A 19,431-nucleotide genomic window follows, 5' to 3' on the forward strand; every position below is an offset into this window, starting at 1 on the left:
GAATTTAAATTATTCTTTATTTCGAAGTGTTTGAAACAAATCGGTGTACATTAGACAGCACTTAACCCGCCTGTAAAGGTGGTTTCACCATAGTACAGGTCTTTTATGCTGTGAAAACACTCATCAAAGAAAAATCCGCACTGTCACGAAGCCCCAATTCAATGTTACATGAACATGTTACCCTCACATCAGTTAATTTTTTTTTAAAGTTTAAAAGCTTGTTATAAGGGCTTATATGCTCTAAGCATAGTAACTTTTAAAACGTAACATATTTTGCAGGTTATCACTTGCATCCTACTGAAATTCAAGTTCTGCTACTATTCAAGGTTGCTTGTACTTTGCTTTGCTTTTAACCAAAAGGAATGAAATTTGCACATGCCTTGTTCCAATTAAAAAAAATTGTGCAGGTTAGTTTAGTTTGATCATGACAAATATGTTCATTTTTCTTTATAATATATGATATATACTAATCGAACTACTCGCTTCGAAATTATTCGGCCAAATCACTATTCACTTCGAATTCGTTTGGAACCTAAAATTTACTATTCACACATCCTCAAATGTTTTTGTATAAAAAGACATTCATAAGTGGCCGTTTACATACATCGACAAATGCAAAAGAACATAACACATCGAGTTTTTCCTGTGCGCTCACAATTTTAGTTTCACTTCTGTAAACCTTTGGTTGCTGCCTTGGTGCTAAATTGCAATCCTCTGCAATTAGTAGTTCTTAAGAAAAAGTACATATGTAGAAAAACTAAGAAAACAAAATAATACACTAAATACAACTTAAAACTAATTTTGAGCTCTAAAGCAACCTGTGTCTATCTTCAAAATTCCTTGCAAATTTTATAGCCATAATTTTTATTACCACCGCTGCACAGCCAAATTTTGAAACTCATTTTCAAAGTCTCACTCCACCTTAAGAAAAACAGATGTAGAGTCTGTTTAGACTGATGGTTGTAGCATCAAGTATCCGTTAGTACTTCTGGGGCATAAGAAAGTTTTGCTATGAAACATGAGCAAGGGGCTTCCAACAAGCAGCACGTGCTAAAGTACAGTTGAATCTCATTGTAACGAACACTGATCACTCAAACCTCGTTATAACGAACACGGATATAACGAATTATCGGTTATAACGAAGTAAATGAAGAATAGTCTTGTCATAGCTACAGTGTTACAAATAAATGTTTATAACGAATTTTCGGATATAACGAAGTTATTTTCGTGGCAGATGCGACTTTGTTATAATGAGGTTTGAGTGTAGCAAATAAGCTATAGCAAACAAAATACGAACTTTGCCTGGTCACGCTTCATTTCAGTGACATTTCCTCTCTTTATAACGAAACCGGAAACACGAGAGCCACTGCGATATCGGGTGTAACGAAGAAATATTGGGTTCGCGACTCACTGAAAACTTGAAAGGTAGCACAAAAGGCAAAATAAATACTGAAAGGCAATTCACAGCCCCACTTTCTTTAATCGTGTGAAAAAGTTTCAAAAATTTTGGTTACCTAGTGCAAAGAAAAGTGCATATGACTGGTTGCGCCACTGTATGAACTGAACTTAGAAATGTCACAGAGAGAGGTAAGGATCACCCCGGGGTGTTTACTGTGGGCTGGAAGCCTACATTAAAATGTTTTTGTATAGAAGGATTTTCACAAGCCTGACTGCCGATTTGTTAAAGCCCATTTTCACCTTTACTGTTATAACAAATATCGGATAAAATGAACTAATTTCAGGTGCAGATGCTACTTCGTTATAGCGAGGTCCAACTGTACTACACTTCCACAACTGCTCCAATCGTTTCCACGACACATGAATGCCTATGATATCAAAGAGCTCATTAGCATTATCAGCTTTATGGCAAAGTCATAACAAAAGTATAAATTGTACGTAACGCGAGTACAAAGTCGTAAACTTTACAGAAAACTCAGAAGAGTTGGAACCTACGATAACAGTTTCTAACAGCGTACATTCTCATTGTTCATTTCGTACTTTGGATCTCATTACCTCGTAATAAATGTTAAAGTAACACTGGTTAAGAGATCCAAAAAAGGGCAGGAGTTATGGAAATACAGTGAAACCTCGGTGATAAGAATCTCACGGGACCACCAAAAATATTCGTATTATCCGAAATTCGTATCACTAGGAAGCATGCAAAATTAGCATGCGACAAAAGAAAGCAGGCGTACATTTTCATTTATTGTTTGTTAGGGCTGCGGCAACGTCAGGAAGAATCATGAATGATTGTCAGTTAAGTTTTGAGATGTCGGCAATCATACCAGCACTCGTAAATATACGACCCGTACGCGCGCATTTAATTAATGAACCAGGTTCGATGTGACCTGCGACACTGAGAGGCCGTGACGCGTCTCTGAAGGTTTATTCTGGCCGTAAGAAAGGTGTTTTTCTTAAACCGTGATTCTGACCATTTAGCGGTGCGGCGTGCATGCCCACGCTTGCGTTCCCGCGCTCGCACGTGCTTGGCACGTCTTCCGCGGCAGCGCGGACAGCACCTTTTCGTACCTGTGTGGTAGCGAACGTTCGTATCAAACGTCGCTGGGAGAAAATCGGTTCGCATCAACCGTACTACATTACATTGCAGGCCAATGGGCCGTGGCCGGGACCAACGAAAAAGTCGTATCCCCCCGAAATTCGTATCAGCTGTGATCGTATCACCGAGGTTTCACTGTATAGGAAGCTCGTCATGAAAAATTCATAAACGGCCAGGGGATGTGCTTGAGCTGATGTTTCGACAAGCGAACTTGTCTTCTGACCAGTCTGCTTGTTGAAACGTCGGCTCCAGCACATCCCCCGTTTACAAATTTTTCATCACTGGTTAAGAGGGTGCTCGGTATTTGATTGTCCCTTCCCATAATATATGCCATTTCAGGTCCAGACTGTGGCATATTCAAGTGAGTTTTCGATGTTAGAAAGAACTCACCTCGGGAGCCAAAGCAGTGAGCATCTCAGCCACCACGGAACGACTCAGCTGGGCAGGTTGGCACTGGCCATGAAAGCTGCACGACACAGGGCCTTCTATTTGAACAAAACTGATACAAGTACAGCTTAAATGGCAACGAGGTTGGAACAACGCAAAGGACCACAATGAAATAGGAGACAAGGCGCATCATAAAGTACTAAAAACTTGAAGGGTTAGTTGGTGATGAATAGACGAGGCTGTGGTTGTTCCACAGTATCATCATCTCAGATTTTTGCAGCAGTATGCAAGCAATGGACGTGTGGCGGCAACAACGTCCTTTGAACTTTCTTACGTTGTTAGGTGTGTTCTGTACATGCCATGACTCGAGTACATAAAAAGCTTTGCTCACTGTTTGCCTATGCCTGTGGAATCTAATAATCATAACTGTTGGGGTTTTACGTCTCAAAACCATGATATGATTATGAGAGATGCTGTAATTGAGGCTTCCGAAAACTTCGACCACCAGGAGTGCTTTAATGTGCACCTAAACGTAAGCACATGGGCCTCTAGCATCTTGCCTCCATCAAAATATAGTCGCCGCGGCAGTACACCCGTAGAATCTGAGTTTCATAAAAAGTAATTCGGCTGCCAGCCTCTTATCATTGTCACTGCGTACTCGAGAGAGTCTCAACGTCATTCTTAATCGCTGCCTGTTGTTAGTACCGACACTGCCACACCCTTTTGCGAGTGCCTCTCCTTGATACACTTCTGAGTAGCAAGGAGGGGCAGATTCATAGAGGACACAAGAGGATAAGTTCTGATCACTTTAGTCACCTTGACAACCACCTTCCGTAAACAGTCTGCACATGAACCATATAATACTTTATGCTTATTTGGTGCCTCATCGCACGAGGTAGGTCTACACTGGTAAATTATTAGTACTTCCAAGGCCTCCGTGTCTAACCTCCCCTGAAATCAGTCACAGGTTAATAATTTCATGCTCACTTCACATATGAGTAGGGCCACACGTCTAGCGTGTCATCCTCACCCTGATAGTGCCTTGGACAGTGCAACGATCGCATTGTTGATAGGCGGCGCTGCTGAGTGGCCGCTGGTTCCGTGTGCTGACACTCGGGCCATGATGGAGCCTTTCTCAGTCACTGCCACTCTACGAGAAGAGAAGCATGATACAGTGTTATTTAGAAATATGTATACCTTTCAAGGCAAGTCAAAGCATGCGCAGCACCTTTCCACATAGTCGAAGACTCAACAAAATTTTGTGATCATTTTCAACTGAGTTAGGGCTTGTGACCAAATGAAAGGGTGTTGGCCTGACCCCCAAACATTTAGTTGAAGCTGACCAAGCAGAGGCCCAACACAATGACAATCAATCAATCAATCAATCAATCAATCAATCAATTTATACATCACATCAAAAAGCAGAGGGCATGAAAAGAAAAAAAATTCGGCAGATCCCACGTACCATGGGAGTCGATGTTATGCGAAGCATGTGGCGGGTAGGGTGGGCATGTGGCGTAACTGTTTTTACTGAGCGACACGTTACAAAATGACGCTAAAGATTTGTATAAATTTTATACGCACACATATACATGTTGAAGAGCCGCATATGTGTTATATAAGCAGTTCTTTACGGTTGGGTAACGCTGCCAATGGCAACGTGGGTATTACCAACACCAGAAGCGGTAAGCTGATATGTAGTGCTTATACGTGTCCCAAGAACGCACGCACGTTTCAACGAGCACGTCTGCATGTGTGCAAGAAGTTCTTGACAGTTCTTGAACAAGGGCATCATCACCGTGATCAGTGAGCACCAGCAGCTGGTCACGACTTGCTACAGTAAAAGCTCGTTAATTCGACTCTCGTTAATTCGGAAAATCGGTTAATTCGGACACGTCATCTGGTTCCTGTAAATATACGCATCACTCTATGAGACTGGGCGCTCGTTATTTAAGACAGATTTGACCGCAAATCGGATAATTCGGCGACTTTCGGGCCGCTGGCGAGGCTCGAAAACGAAAAAAGAACAATTCGGAACAAAAGTGAAGATCAAACGCAGCATCGCCATGGACATCAATTATCGACTTGGCTTGGATTGAGACTGGTTGAACGGCTTTTTTTTCGCGTGTGGGTTTTGTTGCTTTGTTCCCGTTCATGGAGGAAGGAAGTAACTTCCCGTTGGTGTGCTGCGTCGTTGATCGCTGATTTATCGAGGAACGTTTCAGTACGGCTCCTTTAGCTTGATGGTTGCTGGTGCTTTCGTGCTGACTTCTCGCGTGACCGCACTCTCCGCCGATGGCAACGCCGGCGAAGCGGCCCAAGTACGAGGCCAAGGATTTCACCACCAAAGTAAAAATTTTGCGTGCTCTGAATAATGGGCTCTCCCGACAATAAGTGATGAAGAGTGATGAAAGGGGATCCTTGTATCGGCGGCAAAAGAAGCAAGGAACAAGTAACCGTACTTTTAGCCGCCAACGTGACAGGAACGGTGCGCTTGCTGCTTCTCGTTATCGGAAAGGTTCAACAATCTTCCCGTGGATTACCGTGCCAACCGAAAAGCGTGGATGACGGGTGAAACTTTTGCGGACACTGCAGACATCATGCGAGCTGCTGAGCACCTTGAAGGGCTCAGAAAAATTGTGTCCGCGCGAATATCTGCTCGAAAACAGACAAGCATCCGCGATTACTTTGTTAAGTAAAGGTATGCTGAAAAAACTTGTGCATTTATTGTGTTTATTTTGACCATTCGATAATTCGGACATTCGGTTAATTCGGACATTTTTTCCGGTCCCTAGAAATCTGAATTAACGAGCTTTTACTGTATAAGATCCGGCCGTGATCGTGGTGACGAGGGGTCCATGTGTAGGGAAGTATGTGGTATAGCAGAGCTGTTGGAATTCGTGGATGCCTCGGTCATTTCGTCGACAAATTGTCTGTCGATAGAGCCGGCGACATGTCGGAACCTGAAGCCACCCTTCGTGTTGGTGAGCTATAGGCCGTCGAGGTTGGTTGCCCTGGATAGTGCTACGTAGACTAACATCAGTGGATGATGTTTGTCGTATTCGTAGACTACCCGGGCGCATGTGGCCTACGTAGCCTAGTCTACAAAGCGGCTGTCAATTAATCTGGCATCTTCCTCGATCAGCATGAGGCCATCGCCCAGCCTCGTAAGAAATGAAGAGGACACTGCGTCGTTGTGGTGGACGAAGTGCACTTTACGGCGGTGCGTTGATGTGGATAGCATATGTAATTTTCGTTAATGTATTCCTCCGGGATCGAGCAATGCTTCAGTATAGCTTGCTGAATCATAGAAATACAATTGTAGTGTTTATTAGACTGCTATAAAAGCGGAGCAAACACTGGAACTACAGACGTTCATCTGATAGGACGCCTGTATAGTAGGAGTACATATCGCAGGAGTATCATGTAGTGTTTATTGCTTTCTTGTAAAATTAGATAGCCAGCACCACAACCACAATTGACGTTGCACCGGGAGTACGCCTGCGTAGGTTGTTTTTCCAAACCAGTTTATAGACCTGGCGTGGCTCAGAGGTAGAATACCTGATTGCCACGCAGAATGCTTGGGTTCGATTCCGCCTGGGATCCTAATTTTCATTCTTTCCATTCGTTGAGTCAACGCTGCCGATGTTGGTTTTCCTTAACGTTCTAGCATTTAAGTTACCAATGTCTGTTCTCGCCGTTCCTGGGTAGATATAAACAATCACCTGTGGCGCATACCCGTACACCGCGGCCCGTGGTAAGCGGGTATGTGCCACATGTGTCTAGAGGAAAGGGTTTGACGACGTGCGCGACAGGATTTTAACGTTATTCATGTCATGATACGGCAATCATATTCGTCAAAACCTCTTACCCTCCCATGCAAATTTTGGTCTACACCAAGCTAAGGGGGTGATCACGAGAGCACACAGACGTAGGCGGCTAGATAGATAGATAGATAGATAGATAGATAGATAGATAGATACGTAGATAGAAACGCTCAAAGTGCCAGAGGTTCGCTAAGAAATGCTTCGCATTTAAAAGCACTAGTGAGCCCCACTATTGCAGCTTATTCCCAGCCTATCGCAGTTCGGCAGCATGCAGTGGTGGCATGCATAAGCCTGCGCACATAAACGTATGCGAAAATAAAAACTGTACGTTATGCTCTTATACAAGCACCAAAAGAATGCAACAAGTACAAACAACAAAAAAAAATTCACCGATGATTACGATACTGCCTAATGTGAATACTGAGCGCAGCTGTTTAGGTGTTTCGATATTGCGATAAGTTGAGCTAATGCGCATGCATCGAGGCATCGCGGCGCGAGTGGGAGTATAGAATGCTCGGTTTTCGCGTCACCATAACGTGGTGAACCTGGTGTCACCAACTTCCGCCGCCGCTGGCTGACACGAACGTTGCACCGGACTATAAAGGGCCCTTCAGAGTCCGCCAGAGCGTTACACACATAAAGTGTCCTTTCAACCAACGCACATCTTCTTCTCCCAAGGCTCGCAGGTCCAGCCACTTTCTTGTGCTCGTGCGTGATAGGCATGAGCTGCGCTGCACAAGAAGCGCGAGCAGGCGTGAGGCATTGCATATGCTAATAACAGCAGCTCGCTGGCTCTCATGGTTTTCACTCCTTGAGACAGTCTCTCTTTCATTCTCGTTCGCTCTATCAGTTACGCCAACGCCGGCGACGCCGCTCAACGCAGGAACAGGTGCCAAAGAGCTGTGCTCTAAAATGACAATCCTTCACTGCTGAGAGAGAGATTGCAAGCTAGAACGAAAACACATGATCGAAATTCTAGTTTCTAGCAATGCATGTTTGGTCTTGGCATTGCTCTGTATCATTTTGATTTCGTCATACATCTGTCGTCCTTTTACCAAATTACATTTCATAAGCCATTTTGCGTGGGCCACATTTAGAGCACTGACATGTTAGAAGTAACACATCTTCAGCAATCGCCCTACTGCAAGACTTGCTGACACTGCATGGCCTATCTCCTACAGTTCACTGGAGGCTTGGTACACTAGAAAATATACGAAAATTAGACAGCTGGTGACACCGCTATGAATTTTGCACTTGTTCACCATAGCATAATGAATTTGGCACTGTCTGTGAAAGCCAAGTCACTAATCATGGACAACACTATATTAAAAAGAAAATTCAAAGATTCTAGCTTTTCATGAACTTCTAGCAATGCCTTTTAAAATACCTTTTACAAAATTCTAAATACGAGAAAATACCTCGAGATTCCTGGTCTCCAACTGACATACTGGCGATGGAATAAAGCTGCAATTTCTTTGGTGAGGTTTGGCTTTCAATTTTCTTCAGTAAAACCCATCACTACAGAATTAAAATAAAACAAAATTTTAGTAATAAACTTTTCCACTGAAGAATGATAAAGGTCTCATGAGCGTTGACAATAATTACAGACTGCTCACTTTTAAAAGCATACTGAACCGAAAGTCTTTAGCAAATACAATATCAACATCGGTATAAATGAGGCAACACAAGAAAGAAGCCCTACCTGGCACCTCACCCATCTTTTCTTTGCATCATTCTAATTGCACCGAAGCTTATTAAAATATTCCCGATCTAGCCTGCCAGTGCATTCAGCTTTTGTAAACGAATTCATCCCACTATTCCTTTGCCATGTGGAGATTTCCTGTGGTTAACCTTCCTGCCTTTCCTTTGCCTTCGTCTTTCTCTCTCCCTCCAACATCAAACTCACGTGCTTGAGTTCTCCAACGTTGTTAAGAAAAATGTCACAGCCAAGCAATCCGAGTTAGTCTCACATGTAAGCCTTCATGTTATCATGAAACTTTTCAACCTGAAACATGAAAAACAAGACTTTCCAGTATAGTTATTTTTTACTAGGCGAACACCTAGATGGTATAGCATAACCACAGCTCTCAACTTAAGAGAATATTTGTATGTAGTATACTACATTAGAACGTAATTATTGTGTTGTAATGCCAAAGGCAAACTTTCTTAATGTGGCACCGTGCTCTTGTAGGAAAGTTGCATGGCAAGGCTTCAGAGAGGCTTGATCACAAGATGGCCACACTCAGCGTTGATGCTGCGATTGTGAACACTGCTTATCTAGACTGTTATCTGGTTGTTTGTCGTGCCTTAAGATCAAGCTATCATCTTCAAGGGCCCTTATCTACCATCCCAGGAGCAGCATTTCCATTATATCTGACAGGAAAGTGGGGTTGGGGTGAGCTTGACTTTTTGTTTTGAAGCCGATATAATTGTATATTCAGATAGGCACACAAATCCACAAAAATATTCAACCAGTGATTGGTGCCCCTTAATCAGCGCTGCCCTCTTTGTATCTGCCATTTAGGATCTATGTTCATGTTACCATAAAGTGTACACAGCCCTACAACAAGCTCAAAGTCCTTGTAGCCCACGCTTCGAGCCCTCGCCGATAGGACCCGTGTTATCAGTTGACAGTGCCAACAGCACAAGTTGTATGCTGGCTTGTTACTGATAACGAATTGCACTGTGCACACAAAGATTTGCTTGGTGGTTCCCTCTGTACACCAACTCCATAATCTGAGTATGTTTGCAGGTCAAACGAGACTTGTTTTGTCGTTTTTTTATTGAATGAGAGTTTGCGTGGCTGAATTCCAAGCTGCAAGCACTCACACTCGCCTATGAGTATGAGCAGCCCAGAAATCAGTGTAATAGCCAGTCACAGCATCCGCAAATTGAACTGCAACAGTACCTGAAATTTGTCATGCCAAATAAGCTCATATTGCTTACCTAAGCATGCATGTCTACAAAGGATGAACTTACTGATTTGCACAGCTGCACGTGCACAAACTGGCCAACTACTGCTTGGCATTCGTTCCTCTGTGTGCATGCCGCGAGATGGCTATGACATCCAGAAATCTGCACGTCTTGTCTTAACCCACGTTCGTGTTGGCAAACACTTCCATTCTAATACGTGTAAAAGCACTTTCTTTTGATTAATAAAACCATCTTTCTTTCTAAATCACTCTGCACAGACTACACAGATAAGTATGAACACACAAAGCACTGTTATCTTGGCCATCGGGCTTGCACCAGCACTAGCAAAGGCTTTGAAAGGGAGAACCGACAACGACCCGTTTGTAGCACAAAGCCACAAGGGTTCGACTGCCAAACCAGGACAAATGTTTCTTCATCAGCTTAGGAGCTTTGCTTTCTAAGAAATATGTTTGGATTTTCTTGTGGCTCTGTGCTACAAACGGATTGTTGCCAATTATCCCTTTCACGACCCTTTCGGCACCTTGCGTGAATCCGCAATGGTGAGGGCTTTATGGAGACGATTATCAACTCACAAGGCGACAGGCTTTTTGAGTCCGGTCAGCAATCCCTCCAGGATCATCATACCCTCGTCCAGAATGAATTCCAGTTGCTTGACACCCTTTTCGCGCAGCAAACGTCCAATGGCAGCCGCGCCATCCCGACCTTCGACCTCTTCGTCGTGGCCAAAGGCCAGAAAGAGACTACGTTGGGGAAGGTCCCCCTGTGCCAGACGGAACTCGAGTGCCTCCATGATGCCCTGCGTGTAGCAGAGCCATAGTTTTGGCGAAAGCATGAGCACAATGGGAAATTCAATTCTAGGCTAGCCATGATTATTTGAATACATATGAGGCAAACAAAATAAGATAAATGAAGAGGATTTTCAGTCTTTTTAAGTAGACCAGAACACAGTCAAAAGGGGGAGCACCAACATCTGTTTCAGGCCCAAATTGATCATTTTCACTGCAAGCAACCGGTTTTTACATTTTGATATGTGCACAATCATGGTAGTTGAAAAAATGAAACAAAAATCTTTGTCACCCATTTCAATGAAGAGTAATTAATGTCCAAACTAATCTAATGAATATGATTTGATAATGTTTCCATTATTTTTACTTAATTTTTCACTTAGGCAGTTATTTAAATAGGATAGCATAATGCCCGATAACCAGAACACAAGTTTTCGACACAGAGCTAAAATAAATGCCCTCTCTCTGTACGGTGAAAGAAGAAGCTGCCACAGTGAAATATGCGAAAAGCATGACTCACCTACAAGATAACGATTGCAATTGGAGTGATCAACTTTTGTAGGTCAGTCAGCAAGTACCTGGCAAAGATAAGCCGCTATTCTTTCTCAAGAGCTCATATTTAGTATCTGCTCTGCATAAGGTGCCAACCTGGTACACACTACAAGGCGAGGTCACATGTGAACGAAGAAATTACAGAAGCGGACGCGCTTTTCGCGCATTTCGCTGAGACAGCTTCTACTTTCACCATGCAGAGATAGGGCATTTATTTTAGTTCTGTGTCGGAAATTTTATTACAGGCTATTGGGTATTAAGCTATCCCTTCTAAATAACTGCTAAGTACTAAATTACGCAAAAATTACGGAAACATTATCATATTATAATTACTAAATTAATTAGGACATTAATTACTCTTCGTTGAAATGTGCCAGCAAATATTTTTTTCATGTTTTTAACTACCATGATCATGCACATCTTCAGATGCAAAAATCAGTTGCTTACATTGAAAATATTTAATTTGGGCCTGAGGGTTAACATGGCAAGGAGGATTAACGAAAATTTCTAGACTTCTTAGTTTTGACTGCGCATTTGTCTGTTGAAATAACAGATTACGAATAAGCATAATGACATTGTAACACCAGAATGGGCTAACTAACGTGTCATTCTGCATGACGAAAGTGAATGATGAAGCAGGGCGACGCGAAAAGCTCGCCACTGCATCACTGACAGTCCTGCCATCTATCATCTTGTAAAAACCGCAGCCGTGGTCAAGGGGTCAGAACATTTGCCTCATTTGCGGGAGGTACTGGGTTCAATTTCCAATACTGCCAGACAGCCACTGCTTTTTCTAATTGGGAGAGATATACACTGACCAGGTAATTGGTGGTGTGGGCTCTCGTATCTAGACAAGCTAGCCTCATGTTTGCGATCTCTTCCATCTTTCACTCTCCGTTGCCCCAACGACTTCGCACCGTTGCTCCCTTATGTGTCGCAGAAATAAGAGTCTTTCCCAATCTAAAACCAATATCTCCCTTGGAAACAAATGTACTCCATCTCCACAGTTTTTGGTCCAAGTACAGGCTGTGTGGTGAAAGTGGGGAGTCACCGCCGCAGCGTGGCGATGCCACCCTACTTTTGACGGCTGTCACAAAAAAATAAAGCTAACCTGTAAAATCTGCACGATTTATTTCGAATGGAACACAGATTTCAATTTCAATGTTTCAATGAAGTTGCAAAGCTATACACAAGAGCTGCAGCCAAGCACTTTGATAAGGTTGTACGCAACGCAGATGAACGTGTACAGTAAAAGAATTTCACGAAAAGCAACCAACATGTGCGTACATTTCCTGCTAGTGGTACCTGACCATTTTATCTAGTACGTTTGCAGGGCCATATGTCACTACACTTCAACAGAAATATATGAACATACATGTGCTGCTTGCAAAAAAAACTAATTTTACAACACCTACTTCACTCGGTAGGGGAGGGGGCACGGCCCACTGGCCCCACTTTGTGCATGCCAACAAAAGAAGGACTGCTTCTAGGACTAGTTCTTCTGGCAGTATTCCTGCAAGAATCTAGTGCAATGAATCACACTAACACAAGAAAGGAACACAACAGACAATGGCAAGCACTTGTCCTTGTCTGCTGTGTTTGTCTCGTGTGTATGTGCAATGTTTTGCACTAGATTTCTGAGCACGCCAACAAGTTTGGGATACATCACATTGGATGACCAAGATCTACCAAATAGAGCAGATGATCAGCAAAGCAATGGCTAGTTTCTCACTCTCCTCTACTTTGTCTATCTTCAGCCTTTCCGTGCAGTACTACGTTTCATTTTGTCAAGATCCTTCAGGTGCAAGCTTGCCAGAGACAAAGGAAAAAACACAAACATTTAGAATCTATGAACAGCACCCATGATATACTAATTCGTAATTGTATGAGTCTGCATCTCAAGCACAGAGCACAATATCACACTAGCGAAAAAAAAAGAAAAGGTGCTCCATTGCACTGTATGTGCAGTTGATGAAGAGCTTTGCACTCTGTGAACAAAGCAATGTGCAAATTTTTACGCAGCACTTCCAAAGCTGCTTACGGTTTCAGTGCATGCTTCCAATACAGACAACGCTCCTGCAATGAAATGACTCTAATGACGAAGGACTCCGTATGTGCCAGCTCTATTGCAATCACTGCAGTGCATGACTTCAAGAGGAAAGCGAACAGTCTAATGCAAGGCTCTCAAACACGTGGCCTGTGGCTTCCGGCGGAATAAAGTTTAATGAATTTGCTCAATAGTACTTGCATTATTTTCACGCCTATTCCATTAACACTGCGCCTGAAAACTTTTTTTACAATTCTTTACCATTTTAATGAAACTCGCTGAGTTTATGTATATTTGTGTGCCAATTTCAAATATGCAATTTCTTTCCTAGTACAATATGTAGTTTTTGAATTCCGGGTGCCATTTTGGGAGCCATAGTTTGCCTAAACTGAGAGAGACGCAAAGCAATTAAGCACATCAGAATGACCTGAAATGAGTAGAGTGCAAGAAAACAAGAATGGATGTTCTAAGCCCGTTTGAAAAAAAGTTGTGGTATGTTCAATATTTGTGGCTGAAATCCCAGCTTAGAGTAGATTAATTTGGAATGTTCATTGTGCCATAACTTTTGTTAATAGGGGTTTAGAACATCCATTCTTGTTTTCTTGCACTCTGTACTCATTCCAGGCCATCCTGATGTGCTTAATTACTTTGTAACTATCTCAGTTTAGGCAAACTGGGGCTCCCAAAAAGCATATAAAATGTTTGATATTTTGAAAACTACATGTTACCCTAGAAAACTAATTGCATACTTAAAATCTGCACACAAATATGCATAAACTCGGCAAGTTTCATCTCAGTCGACAAAGAATTAAAAAAATTTCAGGACCCATGTCGCCCCTTAATAGGGCTTTGTTTGGGTAAGCTGTAGAGACAGGACTGATCTTGGGCACTTTTTTTTGTGAGGAATCCCATGCAGTCACTATGATTTGAAAGATCACCATGGAAAGAAAGCTCTATATTTCAAAATCGGCACCCAGATTTTAGTACCGTGGAAATCAGTATCGATATGTTTTTCGAAACCTGATGTTGAATCCCCTTCAGAATTGACCCACATATGGGATGTGGGAAAGGCGGTCTTTCAAATGGCAACGTTAAGTCGCACTTCGTTCAAACTTACCCCTCCTCCCCCCTCACTCTTGCTCCCATCATCTTCACTGTCCCGGCCCTTGTGGCACTAAATTTCGTGACTGTGGCCCACTAACCGAGGTGAATTTGACATCCCTGGTCTAATAGATCACTTTGAGAGCGCCGAACACTTTGCTGTCAAGGAATTTGATTGTATTGAGAGAGTAAAAATGGCCCCTCAATATCTATTGAACCCTTTCTAGTAAAAATTTATTCACCTCAGTCACAAAACACGAGATGGGAGCCAGACATTCTCACCATGAGGATGTCCTTGGCGTCGATGGCGCCCCGGCCCCAGATTTCCCCATCCACAACCCATCCAGCAAATGGCGGGTGGTGCCACTTGGCGGCATTCACGGGAACAACGTCCATGTGCGCACAAAGCATGTAAGGTACCAGCCCGGGATCCGAACCCTGGACCTCGTACAAGAGGCTGTAGTTGGCCACCACGTGGCGTTTGACCAGGGGGGATGAGTGCACATGATGGAAGGCTGCAAGATCCAAGATTACAGAGTGCGCTTTCGTTGGCAGCTCACTTCATTCAAGCGGTTGGTGGTGGCTATTAGCCAGGACTGCTAAATGACACCACTGACTGCACAAAGTGGTCTCCAAGGGAACTTCGGCAGGAGGCCAAACACTTCTGCTCAATCTCACCACAGTGTTCATTTCTCTTGACAATGGAAATGATGAAATACATCTAGAACACAAGTAACTGTGTGGCATATTTAGCCCATGCTATTTAGTCAACATACTACAATGTACTATTCCTTAACTATGCTGCTTTAAACAGCGAAGCTGTTTAGCAAATCATTCCTTGTGAGTTGATCGCAGAAAACTATTGTCATCTTAATGGGTACGTGCCGCTGTGCGGCCTACCAGAAAACTCTCATCATCATAAACGGGTATGTGCTGCAGAAACTGGTTAAATTCCACAACTCACCAGTGGTCCACTAAAAATGAAGGCAACAGGTAGCCCAACAAATGGCTGCAAAGTGACGGCGGCGAGCTGAAGACCCTGAGTACGTACAACGAGAGAATACTAGGGAACGACAAAGGCAACGGCGGATGCGAGAAGACCCCGAAGCAATGGAAGGCCTACGCCGACGACAACGTGCCCGTAGACCTATGAGAGGTGCGAACGCTTGGTTTCAGAGCGAGCTTCTGTCTCTGGAGTTTGGACAATTGTGTTGTGTCTGTGGCTTAACTCGAACCTCTCTGCGCTGAGAATCAACATAGAAACAACCTAGCATTACTAGCTAAAGCCTAGTAACAACCCAGAAGCAACTTAGAACCTGCACCACCTAGCTAAGGCCTAGAAACAATCTAGAGGCAGCCAGATTAGTCTCCAGAATCGTCCAGTTTCGCCGTTTCAAGCCTTGCGCGGCTTAATGCAAGCTTTGCCCATTTTTTTTTATAGTACTTTTAATTGTTATAACAGCAATAGTCTGGTATTGATGACATCTAACATAACTTACTGCAATGTTTATAGTAAGTCTCCTCTTCCACTACTCCCCCCGCCTTTATACAATGCCTCCCACAAGGCCTGTAAGGTATCTTAAAAATAAACAAACAAGCAAATAAATACCTAGATGCAGTAAGTCACCTGGACAAAGCCACCACCAGCATGTTTTGCGAGACTATATATACCTGTATATTTAGTATCGGTGTTACCTTACCTTTATCGAACATTTATATCTTGTATGGTTGCTAAAAGCAATGGAAAAATATTACAAAAGGTAATGAAAATCAGCATTACACCACTAGCTGGCAATTGCAGGCCCTCACTGCAGTAACAAGAAAAACACGAAAAAAAAGTACAAGGAAACAGAAGTGGACAAAAGATTTGCTGAACTCTTTGAAAGCTTGTAAATTGATGTTTTATAAAAACTAAAAGACACAAAAAGACTTTTAACCAGATGCCAAATGAACAGGAAAAACAACATGGTGATTGCTAAAGAGCACTTGAAGGAGACAACAAAGAAAGGTTAGGCAGGCACTGGCTTCAGATCGACATTTATAAACACTGGTTTGAGGTCAGTACATGCTATATATACCTTGTCTATGTTCTCGCATTTTTCAAATGTTATGTCAGTGTTATTAAAACTGAAATATTTTCAGAGAGCTGCAGCCTCATGAGCTCTAGTATTTAAAAAGAAAACAAAGAAATGTAGAAATCATGCCTGATTAATAGTAGTGTCTACAAGACTAATAGCACATCAGAATTACAGTGCATTATGGGACAATTTACAATGTATGCTTATTATAAATATATAAGTGATACTGGGAGTAATTCTGGTGCTCGACATGTTTAGATTCACTACCTGTGACAGTCGGTAAATGTATACCGAATTACTGTACACGCTAATTTCCCTCTCAAAATTTTAATACTTATTATCTCTTAAAATTGTTGCAGTGATTGTGAGCTGGACGATAATTTTGTCTCTTTCATCGATCGCTTCGGTGAGTTCAGAGAAAAACAAAGTAGACCCGGGCACTCACCTCTCTCAAGGAACTGTATGAAATCCACCAGGGCCTCCCGATTGTACTCGTGTGGGCCAGTGCTGACAGTGGGGAACCGCAGGGCCGATGCTAGCCTCTCAGAGAGACGGCGCTCGCTGTCTTTAATGGCCAGCTCCTTGAATTAAGAACATTTATAACTCTTTTTTTCTGAAGGCACTACACGCGCGACAACCCTAATTTGCAAAATAGCGTGATTGAGTTTGTAAGATATTTATACTACTGATAAGTTCGCCGCATCTAAAAGTATCACTGCCTTCAGGATTTATCGTATGCAATTATTCCCGCAGTGCAAGTACATCCACCATCAAAACTAGCCTTGATGTGCCAGATTTCTCATCAGGGAAGCTCTCCCAGGCATCTCTGAAAATTTTATTTACTAAGCCGCAAATAAATATGACCTTCTCGTACCATCTCTTTATGCAACACTGCAAGTCGACCACACCGTCAAGGTACAAGTACGAAGTTGCCAGACAAACCTCGTCTTCCATTCATTGCTGCCGGAGACAACTCTGAATGGAACCACATTCGCACTTTGGATCCCAGCAACCCTGATCATTCGCCTTTTCAAGCTGCTTTATCTAACGTTGTATGAAATATATGTAACCACTCCTCTCTGCAATGCCTTTAGGGATTGTTGACATTTGAAAAAAAAAAAAGAAAAAAGAAAAATCTGGCAGGCCCCACGCACCGCGGGAATCAATTTCATGCGAAGCAGTCAGCTACTAGTAGCAGCCTATGCTGGATTTTTTACTTTGAGCCAAGCTTTACAAGGTCGCTCAACGTCCTTGTGTAAATTGATCAGCTGTGCGCATATCAAGTCCTTACCAGCTAGGCCGAGTATACGAATGCATGAAGAATAGCTCATGGTCTGGCGCAACGTCAGGCACTCATGTTAGAGCAAAGGCATCGGTTTCATATCACAACGAAGTGCACGTTACGGGGTGGTGATGTGCACATCATAAGTAGCAGTCATAGGCGTACTTACACTATGCATGACGAGTCTTGAGGAGTCATAAATATGTAATGTTTGTTACACCGACATAAATCCAGATAAAGGACACTGCCACCCCAACAGGCATTGTCCTGACATGGTGCTTTTATGGAGTCTTTTTCTGAAACAGTTTGTAGAACTGGCGTGGCTCTGTGGTAGAATACTTGACGCTGCCATGCAGAATGCCTGGGTTTTATTCCGGCTTGAGCCATGATTTTTATTCTTTTTTTCATCGGGATATTTCACGTATTGACAACACCGGCACCAACTTTTCTGTGAGATAGGCACCTTCACAGTGTCGGGTTAAGATTCCCGAAGTCTAGGTTGACATAGACTGCAAATCACCTGTGGTTTGCACCCGCACACCATGAGCCGTGGTGAGCAGGTATGTGGTGCACATGACTGGTAGAAGGGATTTCACGACGTATGCGACAGGAAAGTCACGTTATTTATCTCATGAACTGCAAATCGTGTTCGTTGTACACTCGCATCCTCCTATGCCAATTTTGGTATGTACCGAGCTAAGGAGACAACCATGAGAGCACCAAGATGTAGGCGGGTAGGCGGTTTGATAGATGGATAGAAACAATCAAAACGCCTCTGATTTTCTAAGAAATGCTTCACGTTTAATAAATGAATAAGTAAATGAATCATTTAAGATCTGCCATAAGGTGTGACTGTATCAGCATTGCTCCCATCCCCATACCTTCCACAGGCGGACAACCTCTCACATAAAACTGAAAAGAAAGAACATGGAGGAGCTGTCTTCACCACATGCACGTGCACTGAAACGATGGAGCATTCAGTGACTATTCTTCTCACCTCCCGCATACCTCAGCAGGGGCCTACACAAATGCGTGTGTCGCAACCAACATTTACTGCTGCCTTTTATTACCCACTGCCTTTGAAGATTAGGCCACCTGCTTGTACGCTTCAATTCTGGCTATAAACCTCCAGTGGGCTCCATTACGATGCAAAAAAATAAAACCTGTGTCTTTGAAACATGAGCCCTGCAAGGCCTAGGAATGTTCGCCCACTCTTTTTACAGTAATAATAACAGCAACATTTCTGCTGTGCATGTTTTCTAAAGACGATAGTCTTTCTTGGGATACTTCAACGCAGAACTTTTGGTCTGCCAGTCTTTCTGTCACACGATTCAACCCCCTGGCCAAAGTTTAAGCACTTACCGAATGCCCAGCCATCTTGAACTGGTAGCTGCATTCATACTTGTGAACATTGTCGATCAAAAAGCAAATATTACACATATCGGAGGCGCAACATCAATACGTAAGTATTAGGTGGTGTGTTCCTTTACTAGAAAATACATAGTGTTTCTTTGGCTGAGCTGAAAATGCGACGCTATGCATGAAAAAGCCCTCTGCTGACGATATGGTACTGCTACCTGGCAGCGGCCCTGGGTTCTGCACAAGCTCATGTTTCCCGACGCCACTGCCAGATGGCGTCCATATCTCACGCAGCGCCTCCTCTATTTTATCAATGCCAGCCAGATGCGGCCAATTCAACATATAGGAGGCGCTGTCTGAGCCAAGGCAAAACATAAATGGCAGAAGACTATCGGCTTTCGACGACATTTGGAGTGAAGCACGCAGATATGCGGCCAATTTTTTTTAATTACTTGTTTCAGACGCAATCTGCTAGCTTGTACGTACCACATCTTGGAACCACGAATTGGTGAACAAAGCGCA

The 19,431-nt window shown here is 43.1% G+C and overlaps 1 protein-coding gene across 1 annotated transcript in view; it reads right to left on the reverse strand.

Annotated features, from left to right (window-relative positions):
• The window catches only part of LOC119399612 (N-fatty-acyl-amino acid synthase/hydrolase PM20D1), a 56,456-nt gene that overhangs the window by 35,802 nt on the left and 1,223 nt on the right, over positions 1–19,431 (reverse strand). The window contains exons 2-6 of the mRNA XM_049417791.1: positions 16,714–16,849; positions 14,473–14,705; positions 10,278–10,501; positions 3,975–4,094; positions 2,948–3,023 (exon numbers count right to left, since the gene is read on the reverse strand). Coding sequence (XP_049273748.1) covers positions 2,948–3,023; positions 3,975–4,094; positions 10,278–10,501; positions 14,473–14,705; positions 16,714–16,849 — 789 coding nt within the window. The remainder of the gene's footprint in view (positions 1–2,947; positions 3,024–3,974; positions 4,095–10,277; positions 10,502–14,472; positions 14,706–16,713; positions 16,850–19,431) is intronic.

The sequence above is a fragment of the Rhipicephalus sanguineus genome, chromosome 7, assembly GCF_013339695.2.
Source record: "Rhipicephalus sanguineus isolate Rsan-2018 chromosome 7, BIME_Rsan_1.4, whole genome shotgun sequence".
Lineage (NCBI taxonomy): Eukaryota > Metazoa > Arthropoda > Arachnida > Ixodida > Ixodidae > Rhipicephalus > Rhipicephalus sanguineus.